Genomic DNA, 13,887 nt, shown 5'->3' on the forward strand with positions numbered 1-13,887 from the left:
CGTTATGCATGGAGGAAAAAAACACAGCAGTCCAAGAAAAACACCTGCTACCTACAGTAAAATATGGTTTTGGTTCCATCATGCTGTGGGGCTGTGTGGCCAGTGCAGGGACTGGGAATCTTGTCAAAGTTGAGGGACGCATGGATTCCACTCAGTATCAGCAGATTCTGGAGACAAATGTCCAGGGATCAGTGACAAAGCTGAAGCTGCGCCAGGGCTGGATCTTTCAACAAGACAACGACCCTACACACTGCTCAAAATCCACTAAGGCATTAATGCAGAGGAACAAGTACAACGTTCTGGAATGGCCATCTCAGTCCCTAGACCTGAATATAATTGAAAATCTGTGGTGTGACTTAAAGAGAGCTGTCCATGCTCGGAAGCCATCAAACCGGAATGAACTAAAGATGTTTTGTAAAGAGGAATAGTCCAAAATACCTTCAACCAGAATCCAGACTCTCATTGGAATCTACAGGAAGCGTTTAGAGGCTGTAAATTCTGCAAAAGGAGGATCTACTAAATATTGATTTCATTTCTTTTTTGTGGTGTCCAAATTTATGCACCTGCCTAATTTTGTTTAAACAATTATAGCACACTTGCTGTAAATCCAATAAACTTCATTTCACATTCTCAAATATCACTGCGTGTGTCTCCTATATGGTATATTTAACTGACATCTTTTATCGTAACAACCAACGATTTATAAGGGAAAATCATGACGATTAACAAGGTTGCCCAAACTTTTGCATCCCGCTGTATATACTGTATATGGCATTAGTAGATATCTACCTTCCAAAAATTCAAGTTATTTAACTAGATATGTAATTTTAATAACTTATTTCTCAAACTAGAGATGAACAAACCAGTTTGTAACTAAATGGGTTTGTTACGAACGTTACAAAATTTAATCGAGCATCCAAACCAGAAGCTTTTCAGGTTAGTTTTTGACTAAAACATTAAAACAGTGCCCAGCACCATTTTACTGCACTTGGCTTAAGTTTGGGGAAATAGCATACATGTGTCTTACAATACGTTGCTCATGGTGTAGTCACTGCCAGTCACAGAGTCAATACCACTCTCCTTCCTTCCTTTCATGTTTTAAGTGAGGTGTTGCAGTGAGATGTTGCAGCTGATCGGCCTGGGCGAGATTAGCTACACAAGCAAGCAGTTGCTATGCCAAAGTACATTAAGCAGCAAACATCCAGCTGGGCAAGGCGGTCAGTGACAATGGCCACAACATCCTGGCCACCCTGAACCTGGAAATAACACATGCTTCTTGCATGGTCATTTAAAACACTGCAGTGGCTTGCACAAGGTACTGGCAATGTCCAGGAGACTGACCCTCTTTTCAGCCATTCTCATGTGGTGAGGAACACTATCCTGGACTTGCAGCGACAGAATGGTCTGCAGCTACACCGCTTAATCCACAATGTTCCAACTTGCTGGAATTCAACATTGAACATGTATGAGCAGCATAAAGCTATGAATGCAAGGAGCATGTGTTGCTTCCATGTTGGGAAGCTCATGCCGTTCATATTGCAGTTGCACCTCATTTCCCTTATGTGTATCTTAGAACAAACGCTAATGCTAATGCAATAGGTGGTGATGAAGGAGGAAGAATAACAGTTAACTAATCTTGTTGTCCACCCTATAGCTGTTGGGGATCCATGGGGGAGGAGGAGTATAAGGATGACGTGCTACCACTGGAGGAAAATGAGGAGTCAGAATTGGAAGAGCAAGAGGATGATGATGATGGGCAGGCCAGGAAACCCAATTGTCTCACAAGGGATGGAGTAAAAAAATAAAAATAAATGGTTCCTCATGCATGTTGGCCAGAATGGCAACCTGTACACTCACTTGCTCATGCAGTGACATGCAGATCACTCACATAAAGCAGTCTAATGATTAATGGATAGTCATGCTTTTAGATTATTCATGGGGGAATCTTTTTACTCTCAAAGAAACGGAAGCCAAATTACGTTATTACCAGGAAACACTGTGCCAGTTAGTTTTCAGCAAACATACGCCTGCCACCAGCGTGTCTGAAAGAGAGGCCCCTACACATCCCCCACATATTTAGCCTCCCCTCCCTCCATCACAATTAGCAGAAGCCACAGTAGCAGCTGCCCGTTTAGTGTTCCCAACTTAGAAGACTACACCACAGTACCTAGGTTCAGACTGACCTACACTCTGGCCTGTCTCTGCCGCAAACCATATTTCCTGACCCCATGCATTTCTGGGAAGGTGGCCTAAACTGGCACAGTACTGTCATCTTGGAGAGGGTTTTCAGCACCACAGGGGGCATGGTAACACCCGAATGGATGAAGTTATTCTCTGCCAGTCTCAAAACATGATTTTGTCAAAATGAACCAAGCCTGGATTCAGGAGGATTTTCATACTGCTCCAGCTGAGGCCAATGTATAGATCTGCCCTTGCTAAAGGTACTCTGCTGCTGCCTGCCTGCTGTCCTGCCTACCATCATGTTGCCTGACTTCTATCATTTTTGTGCAGCTTCTGCTGCTTCCATTATGCCATTGCCAATATTATGAAACTGCTGCGGCAGGACTGCCATCATGTTCATAAGGCAGCTGTTGCCTCCATCATGTCACTGATGCCTGCCTACAATCACTCCCATATGGCTTCTGCTGCCTCCATCATGCTGCTGCCTGCCTGCCAAAATTTACCATGTGGCTGTTGCTGCCACTATCATCTCAGCTGCTGGTCCTCGCTGCTAATTTACTACTGCTACCACCACCATAAGCGCTACGCATCTGCCACTACTACCACTACCTACTACTACTTCCCATATACAGCCGATCTACTGCCTTGTATGCTCTATGATATGCTGCTGCTATTATTGTGGCCACATTCCTCTTATAATCTTACCCTTTCCAGGTACTGCTGCTGCTCCCAATTAGAGCTCATTTATATAGGCTTATTCACAATGAGCCACTTTTTCTTCTGACAATTAATACTTGTGCGTGTTGTATGAGCAGGCATTCTGACCCTGTCAAGACATATATTTTGGATGCTTGCCCCCCCCCGAAGGAGATACTTTTAAAAATGTTTTTTATCTCATAACACCATGTGTGTTTAAACACTATCTGCCCCTGATAAGGGACATTTTTTAGAAGCTTTGGAATATGAAAAAGCATATTATATGCACCAACACAGTGTGTTTTTAAAAAGGCTGTATATTAACTCCTTCAAATATACGTTTACCCATCGGTATGACTGTCAGTGTCCCTTAGACATCATTTACTATTGCTATAATTGCATTCAAAAGCTTGGGGATGGGGAGGTAGGAGACTAGAGGGTGTTATATATCAACTTCTAAGACAATTGGAGCCAATCTGGCTCAGCCCGAACCGATTCGGGACAGAATCTTACTTTTAGAAAGATTTTGCTAACCTGAATCGAACCTCAACACGTGCGCTTAACTCTATGTCAAACCCTTGCCAACATAAAGGATTGCAATTGATTCACTGTACTAAAAGATCATGGCGATATATGTCTATATATTACCTTGTTTTTGTTTTATTTTTGAACCTAATAAAGTATATTCTTTGAACGCCTCTTCTCACCGCATAAAGGTTTACTAGATATCGCTCTCTCTCTCTCTCTCTCTCTCTATATATATATTATATATATATATATATATATATATATATACACATACATTGTAATAATTACTTGAAACAGGCATTTAGAGAAAGTCAGTGGAAGAGGTTTTTCTACATATCTTGTGAGCTGCAGTCAAATGTGCCTAAGACGCCGATGCTCCCTGTGTGCCAGAAGCAAATTGAGGCTGGCGTATACTTGAGCTACAATTAACATCACTTTCTGGCATAAATTATAGTAATCCTGGTGATTTGTACAGGCTTTAGCCCTCCTTATAACCCCACTCCCTTTATTTCCCTATATTATAGAATATAAAAAATAGTTTCAAATTATTATGCAAATATGGCATGCCCCATAATTTACTTTTCATTGCCACTCAAGTGGTGTTAACAAAATCTTCCCCATTATGTTTACAAGCAACCCATACTACAATTTAGCTGCAGTACAGCACAGTATAATTAAAAAAAATTATAAATAAATATTATATACCATTAAAAATAATAATGGGTCTAAATACCTGTTCAGTATTGTTGGGAAGCAAATTAGTGTCATTTACTGTTGGTGCATCATCTGTGTCTATGAGATTGTCAGTGGGAATGTTCTGCACTGGTTTCAGATAAGCAATTTCATTTTGCTTTGAGTCCAAAGTCACACACACATCGTATGAGAATGGAAAAGGTAAACTTGTATCACTGATCTCAGAAGGACATCCCAGGGTGAATTGAGGGTACACATTTCTATTATATGCTCCAAAAGTAGTTGGGGTGTTGGCTTTTCTGTATTTGAAAATTACCGTAATGATAACAGTTATAATAAATAGACAAGAAATCAGAGCTATGGATATGACTAGATAGAAAGTGACAGATGTCTTCTCTGAATTTGTTGGTTGTCTTCTTATCTCTGGTATACTTGCTGAAAATTCTCTGCCACAACTAAATTCAAAGTAACTGTAGATGACAGTGATGGGGATCCATTATCCTTCACCAAAACCACAAGTTTTTGCCTTAAATTATCAACATCTTGGAAATCTTTTAAAATCTTTATTTCACCAGTATGTTGACCAATTCCAAATAAAGATGAATCAAGAACTTGTAGTAAGTGATAGGAGAGCCAGGCATTGTGTCCAGAGTCAGCATCCACTGCAATCACTTTGGTGACCAGATAACCTTTCTCGGCAGAGTGAGGAATAAACTCAAATAATGCTGATCCCTCGGTGTCTGGTGATGGGTAGAGAATCTTAGGGGCATTATCATTCTTATCAATGATACATATCCTCACTGTGACATTACTGCTTAGAGGAGGAGATCCACTGTCTTTAGCCATCACCTGCAACTGAAATTCCCGCAACTGTTCATAGTCAAATGATCTCTGAGCATAGAGAATGCCAGTCATTGAGTTTATGGAAACATATGAAGATACTGGAATATTATCAATATTGTTGTTCACAATGCTGTACGTAATTTTCCCATTGTCACCTTGATCAAAATCTGAAGCGCAAATATTTTGTATTGAAGTACCAGGTTGATTATTTTCTATAATGTAGACAATGTAGTTCATTCTCTCAAAAACTGGAACATTGTCATTCACATCTGAAATAGTTAACTGAATGGTTTTGTTGGTAGACAGAGGAGGAGTTCCTTTATCCATACATTGAATTGTAACATTATATCCAGAATTCTTTTCTCGGTCCATGCTAGCTGCAGTTACAAGTTTATAATAGTTACTAGATGATGGTAACAGCTGAAATTCCTTTATATCTGAGTTCAAACAAACAACTTCTCCGTTCATGCCCGAATCCATGTCATGGATATTAATTATTGCTATGACAGTACCAGGTGGAGAATCTTCTGGAATGGTTGTTGAAAGAGTGGTAACTGTTATATCTGGGGCATTATCATTCACATCAATCACTTGTATTAATACCTTACAATGTGTGACATGACCTCCACCATCTTTAGCTTCTACAGTCAATTCATAGCTATCTGATGTTTCATAGTCTAGACCACCTTTTATCTTTATGTCACCTGTTATGGAATCTATAGAGAATATTTGATTAGCATTTTTAGGGGTATGGCTAAAGGAATAAGATATCAGGCCATTTGTACCTTCATCTGCATCAGTTGCATTTAAGTGGACCACCAGAAAACCAATTGGAACACTCTCAAGTAAACTTATCTGATAATTATCTTTCATAAAAGCTGGAAAGTTGTCATTAGCATCTTGAACAGTGATCTTAATTATGGCGGTGCCAGTTTTAGGTGGTTCACCCCCATCAAAAGCAGTTAGAATTAACTCATAGAAATTCTGCTTTTCTCTGTCCAAAGATTTTTTTAGTATAATTTCTGAATATTTTATTCCATCCTTCGTAGTTCTTTCTCCAATATGGAAGTATCCATCACCTATAAGAGTATAACTTTGTATAGAATTGGTGCCTAAATCTGGATCTTCTGCATTTCCTAATGGAAAATGTACTCCAGGTAAAGCAGATTCACTGATTCCAATATCAAAGTATTTCTTAGAAAATGTTGGTGCATTATCATTTAAATCCTGGATTTTATCGTGATTGTGTAAAAAGTCAAAGGGTTTTCAATCACAGCTTCCAAGTTTAGAAAGCAGCTCAGTTTAGCTCCACATAATATTTCTCTGTCAATTCTCTCTGATACAATTAAATCTCCATTTTCCATATCAATGCTGAAATATTGCTTTGTAACATAAGAAACTATTTGAAATTTTCTAAGCACAAGTTCCTTAACATTTAATCCAAGATCTTTTGCCACATTCCCAACTACAGATCCCTTTTTCATTTCTTCAGGTATTGAGTATTGCAATTGACCTGAGATAATCTGGATGCTTAATGAAGAAAACCAGAACAATACTTGCCATATCACAGTCTGTTGTGTCCCAAGGTATCTTGTTATAGGTGTCATTGCTAGAAATATAAGTTCTTCGTTTAACAATTCAGAAGAAAACAGAATTGTAAGAGTCCAAAGGATTCTTGAGAAGCCGACAAGAGTAAAGAAAATTTCTGGTTGCATTAAAGAATAAAAAGCAGGATTTTCTGAGATCTGTGCTGTAAGGCTACATTATTTAGCAACAACAGAAAATACTACAGTCTGATGGCGGCACTCAGAGTTCAAATTGAGGTACTGCAAGTAACTGGCTAAAATCAACTTCTGTTATAATCAATATACTATATTTATAGGTGTATTTCTTATGATATTAAACTAATTGCATTAATTAATCACCCTCATCATTAGCAACTGTTGTCATACATACAGTAGGTTGCATGAAGCATTTATGTTACAGACCATATCAGAACCATTGTGCATAATAATTATTTGTTTTGCTTCATCAGAATTTTAACCCCATAATGCTATATGACTGATAAATATACTCGGCATGACACCAAGCTGTCACTGTGTCTATACATATGGTAACAGTGCTGAGATTGCGTCTGCTACACAATGCCAGGGATCTCAGCTTACCAGGCTTGCCATGTATCGAAGCTTGAGATACCCTGAGGGTGTGATCAGGCTAAGTGTGAAAAACTAGATGACTATTGCAATGCACTGTATAGCCATCAGGCCCAATGGATCTTAAATATCTAAGTGGGACTTGATAAAAAAAAGTGTAAAAAAAATAAAAATAAACTGCCATTTCCCATATTCACTCCTTTATAATTGATTAAAAGTAAAATAAACTATGCATAAATGATATTGCTGCATCAGTAATGACCTGATATATAAAAGCATCATGTTACTAATACCGTGTGGTAAATGCCTTAGAAATAAGATTAAAAAACTATGACAGAATTGCTGTTTTTGTCACCTCACCTCCCAAAAATTTTGAATAAAAATGATCAAAAAGTCATAAATATCCCAACACAATACCAATAAAAACTATAGCACGTCCTGCAAAAATTAACCCCTTACACAGCTACATTGGTGAAAAAATAAAAATGTTCTGGATGTTAGTATACGGTGATACAAAATATACTGTATTTTTTTGCTTTTTTGGTGTAGCAGAGGTGTATGTGAGTGACAGAACTGTATGAGGGTAGCAGAGGTGTATAGGTGTAGCAGAGCTATATGTGTGTATAGAAGAGCTGTGTGTGTTGCAGGGCTGTATCTGTGTCTAGCAAGGCTGTGTGTGTATGGCAGTGCTATGTATATACCAGAAGAGTGTGTGTGTGTGTGTGTGTGTCGCAGAAAAAACTTAAAAATAATGTTGCCAAATGAGAAGCATGGCTGGACATAACAGAACAATGACAAGAGACATATATATTTGGATAGGTTCTTTTAATGAGGTGACTACATGCATCACAGCTGGTTGATACAATAGTCAGCAGATGACACACTAAGGGTAATAGGGGTTGACCAAAATTGTTCCCCCCCCTGCAACACCCTAAAGTTATTGACCTCAATTTGACTCCTTCCATTCAGTAAAACATGAGTAAACCACTTTGCCTTCAAAGAGGACTTAAAATTTTTTTTTTTTTTACATTTTCTAAACCCAGGGTGTGTCTTATAGTATCTTAGAAAACAAAAAATGTGGCAATTTATTTTTAATATAAAAGCGATATTAGGCAAAAAAGTAGTACCATATAAAAAACTATATAAATTTGGTATGACCATAACTGTATCAACCTACAGAATAAAATTATCATACCATACATGCCGCATGAACTACTTAAAAAAAAAAAGCACTGACAGAATTTTAATTTTTGCCCACCTCACCTCTAAAAATTGGTATAAAAAGTGTTCAAAAAGACATATGTACTCAAAATTGATATCAATAAAAACTACAGCCCGTCCTACAATAAAAAGCCCTGACACAGCTACATTAGTAAAAAAAAAAGCTAATATTATAGATGTTAGCATATAGCGATGCAAAATAGAAAATATTTTTAACACAATAGAGCTTTTATGCTAAAACATAGTAGTAAAACACCATATAAATTTGGTATCACTATAACCATATCAACCTACAGAATAAAATTATCATATCATATATTAAAGTATATATTAATTAAAGTATGGCAATCCTCTACAGTAGTACTCACTATGAACTCACTGCACTTGTACTCACTATAAAACTCCAGTAGCAGAACCATCAGGGCCAGATCCGGCATTAATGCATGTCAAAGGGAAAAAAATGCCGGATCCGGCATTCCGGCAAGTGTTCCAGAATTTTGAACGGAGATGAAACCGCAGCATGCTGTGGTATTATCTCCGTCCTGAAAAGTCAAAAAGTCTGAACTGAAGACATCTTGATGCATACTGAACGGATTGCTCTCCATTAAGAATGCTTTAGGATAAAACTGATCAGTTATTTTCCGGTATTGAGCCCCTAGGATGGAACTCAATGCCGGAAAAGAATAATGATAGTGTGAAAGTACCCTTACTAAGAAGTCTACTGGAATAATCTAGTTTTTTTACCTAAATTACTGTGAATGTGCAAGGCCATCCCCTTTGCTAAGCTAAACTAATTTTAAAATAAAATGGCGAGAGCAGTGGGACACAATTCAAAACCACAACAAAAAAAGAACACAATTTCATTAATGCCTAAAAATGCCCTAGACAGAGTTCCCTATAAGAGTAAGGCCCCTTTCACACGGGCGAGTATTCCGCACGGGTGCGATGCGTGAGTTGAACGCATTGCACCCGCACTTAATCCGGACCCATTCATTTCTATGGGGCTGTTCACATGAGCGGTGATTTTCACGCATCACTTATGCGTTGCGTGAAAATCGCAGCATGTTCTATATTCTGCGTTTTTCGCGTAATGCAGGCCCCATAGAAATGAATGGGGTTGCATGAAAATCGCAAGCATCCGCAAGCAAGTGCGGATGCGGTGCGATTTTCACGCATGGGTTCTAGGTGACAGTCTATTCACTGTATTATTTTCCCTTATAACATGGTTATAAGGGAAAATAATAGCATTCTGAATACAGAATGCATAGTATAATAGTGCTGGAGGGGTTAAAAAAAATAAAAAAGTTAACCATGTTATAAGGGAAAATAATACAATCTTCAGAACATCAATCCCAAGCCCGAACTTCTGTGAAGAAGTTCGGGTTAGGGTACCAAACATGCGAGATTTTTCTCACACGAGTGCAAAACGCATTAGAATGTTTTGCACTCGTGCAGAAAAATCGCGCATTTTCCCGCAACGCACCCGCCTCTTATCCGGGCCAAAAATAAGACTCCCGTGTGAAAGAGGCCTAAGAGTAAGCGTGGCTCCTACTCTTACTTGATAGATTTCAGTAAGAAGAATTTGAGAATTTATGCAGAATTTATTTAAAATTACATTTCTGGCATAAGATTCACCAAAGTTATTCATTTGTGTGCCTCTCTAAATTTTACATTTTGACACAGGTTTTTGTGCCAGAAATCATAACCAGTTAGAGATACTATAGAGTTCTGATAAAAATTATACAGATTTTCTTATGCAAGCAATATTATATTTGTCAGGCCGAGTAAGCAAGCATGGCATAAAACATCAAAAAGTTGTGAAATTTGAGCCAAAGAGAGCATTTACAAAAGTTTTAACTTTTTGCACCCTTTTTCTGCTACAGGGAGCTTGATAAATAAATTCCTTTATAGCATTTAACATCACATATTGATCAAAAGTCTATACTATGCAAAGCAACAATTCAAAAACAATGCTGTGTATGCATGGTTGCTTCTAGTTGCTTTGTAATTGGTTTTAAAAATGATGATGTCATATAGTATTTCATCTTTAATAATATGGCCAAAGATTTGAAAATGCCAATCAGTTCTGTCAAAAATCAAGAACTGGAATATGATGGTATAGAGTTCCACTAGGACTTTACTAGTGGTAAAAAATATTTTGCTAGGTTTCATGTGCCTGACATGTTTTTAATGCTTTATGTTGTTTTTTCAGTTTTACCTCTGCAGAGGAATACTGCTGAAACAGGGTCAGAGTGGCCCACCAGAGTATCATAGAATTCTCTGGTGGGTCAGTCGAAGCTACAATATAATAATGGGCCTTAAAGGTCCAGGAGAAAATACTTATTTGGAGCTGCTTTTGGAGATAATCATTTGCCATGAGGGTCTATATCTTTGATTCAAAACCCATTCAACATTTTTTATAATATAGAGGTTGAGCCCCAAGAATAATTTCCTCTGGTGGTGAACCCCCGTCTGACACTGAGCTAAAACAAGTCCAATAGTTTATGTGTCTAGAAGGAGGGTGGTACAAAAGCTGTTACAGGAAGTTAATTTCAGGAGGTCTGTCTGTTCGGTGGCTATTTACAGCTGGGAATGAGTGGAATCAGGGGCATATAATCCCCCCATGCTTAAGAATGCACTAATGCAGTGTTTAGGGTTAAAAAATTTAATGTAATACTGTCCTGGTATATGGGGTCTGTGAGGGGTGATGACTATTTGTTTACATTTACTTCCTGTAGATTGATTGTCTAGCCCCTGTGGCCCTAGTTCTGGTGGTGCCTGGCTATAGTGAGTTCAGAGTTGATGGTTTTCCAGCTATCCCTTTAACGCATATTCATGTACATATACATCATACAGAGTGTTTAGCAAAGCATTCGAAGTGGATTTTGGTCTGAAGTTTAGGAAAACTTCAATTCTAGTAATAAGCAAGCATGCTCGGCTGAACTGCTCTTCGGCTTGAGCATCGCTATGCTCTACACATTGGAGTGCTTGGCCGAATACTGTGGGTGCTCAAGTACAATTTAATATAATAAAAGTCAATGGGAGACCCGAGCATCAAACCAGGGCCCCATACTCTGAAGAAGAGAGGGTGTCTGGTTCACAAAAAAAGGTTAGAAATTGATGGAAACCCCATCAAAATGGTTTGGAACCAGCATTAAGAGGATAGCTGGATGTGTCTTGGACTCCTATTATCTATGACATACAATAGACAACAACACACAAAGGCTATATGCCAAAAGCCAGGTATATGCAAGCCATCAATCTATCCATGAGACAGATAACAGGCTTACAATGGCAGCCTTGTGCACTATGAGACATTCCAAACCAGCTCTCATCTGACTGAGAGACAGAAAGCCTCAAAGTTGCTTCACATCTGTTGGATGGCTTGGGTGGACCTGCGCACCTAGATGAATATAATTAGGGTGACCAAAAAGTTTTCTGATTGTCCTAACATAATATTCAATAACTGTTCTATACAGTTTTGTCATGTAAAAACTAATTTGCATAAACATGGGCATATAGGAAAGACATTTGCATGGAAAATTTGCTATTTACACTACTCATGAACAGTGCTATCTATTGGTTTCATAATGGCCGTGTGGCCATTAATAATGAAGACTATATAGTAAGATCATCATTATTAAATGAGAGGCAGCTGTGGGCTAATATGCTGTGCGGCTATTCACCACAGCAAGGCCGCTCCTTCTGGCCATATACTAAGGCAGAGTATCCTGGGTATACCCAATTTATAGTGCTTTGTGACAAATTAATTCATAACGAATCAAAGTTCCTGGAAAACTTCAGTGAAGCTGCCGAATCTAATTTTTCTAAACTTTATTCATCTCTAGTAATATGTGCTAAATAGATCTATGAGGCGAGCTGAGCTTACTACATATAGGCAGGTGCCGACTGAATAATACAACAGATCCTGGTTATTGAACCCTTTAGATGTAACTGTCAATAGAGATCACAAGATCTGTGTGTTTAGCCAGAGGGAGGGGGTTCCTTCTGTCTTCCAATTGAAGCCTTAAGGAAAAATCAGGGGCTCCAATTGGTTTTCATGATAGCCTGGGGCCTTGTGAAGGTTGGCTCAGCAGGCAGTGTCTCAGAATGCCATATACCGCAATAGTATAATATTGTAGTTTATAGAACAAGTGATCATAAGATCACATGCACAAGTCCTCTAAGAGGGCTAAAAGTTATGTAAAAAAAAAACATTAAAATATCTCAATTCACTCCCCGTTCCCCATTTTACACATCCCAATATGTCCAAACTATTACTATATGAGAATATTTTTTCTGTGTGATGAAAGCTGTTACTGGAAAAAAATCCATGATTTGCCATTTTTGGTCACCTTTTCCCTTTTTATAAACTGTGACCAAAAAGTCACACTTACTCCAAAATTGTATCAACAGTTTGCACCAGCAGAAACAATCTCTATAGGCTGATATATAAGAAAGGTCTGGGAGTCACAAAATGACGAAGCAAAGAAATATATGCTTCAAAGGTTTTTTTTTTTTTTTTTTGTACTGAAACAAATAATAATCATACTGACCCATTGAATAAGGAAATAATTTTATTTTTAACGCACATTGAATGCCGAATTATCAGAGCCAAAAAAACCTTTGCAGAATAGTGGAGTTTTGTTTATTTCATCCCACAATGATTTTTCCAGCTAAAAAATTATGGTTCTTGCAATATATTTATTAGTAGGAATAAAATATAGTTGGAAAACTGGGAAATGTGGTAATACTTTGTAATAACGTATATAATTGACATGTAGCCATTTTTGCTTACCATAAAGTGAGATGCACAGCGATTACAAAACATGGGGTGAATAGGGGACTGTATACATAATGGTTATCCATTTCAAGCATATTCAGTTTGCTTGAAGTCTGACATATTGGATATGGGGGAGCAGTGGCAAATTAGCAACTTTTTTATGCTGCTGTAACTGAAAGTTAATTGAGCTTAGAGGTAGAGTCCATGGTCATACACAGCTCTAAATTTGTACAATCATCAATGGAGGGGCAGCAGTAACTATAGCATGAACTCTAAATATTGCATGGAGTGGAATAGACTGCCTATGAGGACAAACATATTACTTATAGTGCTTATTGCTTTGACTGGGTTTTGTATTCTGCCCCACCCTATCATATTTGTCTGTAACTTGCAATGCTTATGAATATGTGCCTTTATGCATTATTCCCATCAGCCCGGGTAAACTCCCATTGTCACTGCACCAACCCGAGGAGTGAGGGAGATTTGGTGGAGAATATCCCAGCCACCACCTAGATCCTTTCCATTACAGATCCCATCCTCTCCAAACACCTCTCGGTTGCTACAATATTTTTTGGTAATAGCAAGCCATGTTCAGGTAGACCATGAAATGTTTCAGATATAACTACTGTACCATGAAATATAAAAAAAATATATAAATTATGCTTAAACGGAAGCAAATTATACTTAAAATCTGTCAGAATGAAATACAGTGCTATATATACACAGCATGTTATTGAGTAGGAGGAGCTGAACAGTCTAATATATAGTTTTGTGGAAAAAGATTCAATG

The 13,887-nt window shown here is 38.0% G+C and overlaps 1 protein-coding gene and 1 pseudogene across 1 annotated transcript; both read right to left on the minus strand.

Moving 5' to 3' along the window:
• The window catches only part of LOC122926009, a 401,881-nt pseudogene that overhangs the window by 373,974 nt on the left and 14,020 nt on the right, over positions 1-13,887 (minus strand).
• Positions 4,387-6,613, minus strand: LOC122928295 (protocadherin gamma-B2-like). The gene is given in 2 exon segments (XM_044280999.1): positions 4,387-6,176; positions 6,179-6,613. Coding segments are annotated over 2 exon segments (2,031 nt in total). The 5' UTR covers positions 6,549-6,613; the 3' UTR covers positions 4,387-4,515.

This window comes from Bufo gargarizans, chromosome 2 (assembly GCF_014858855.1).
Source record: "Bufo gargarizans isolate SCDJY-AF-19 chromosome 2, ASM1485885v1, whole genome shotgun sequence".
Taxonomy (NCBI): domain Eukaryota; kingdom Metazoa; phylum Chordata; class Amphibia; order Anura; family Bufonidae; genus Bufo; species Bufo gargarizans.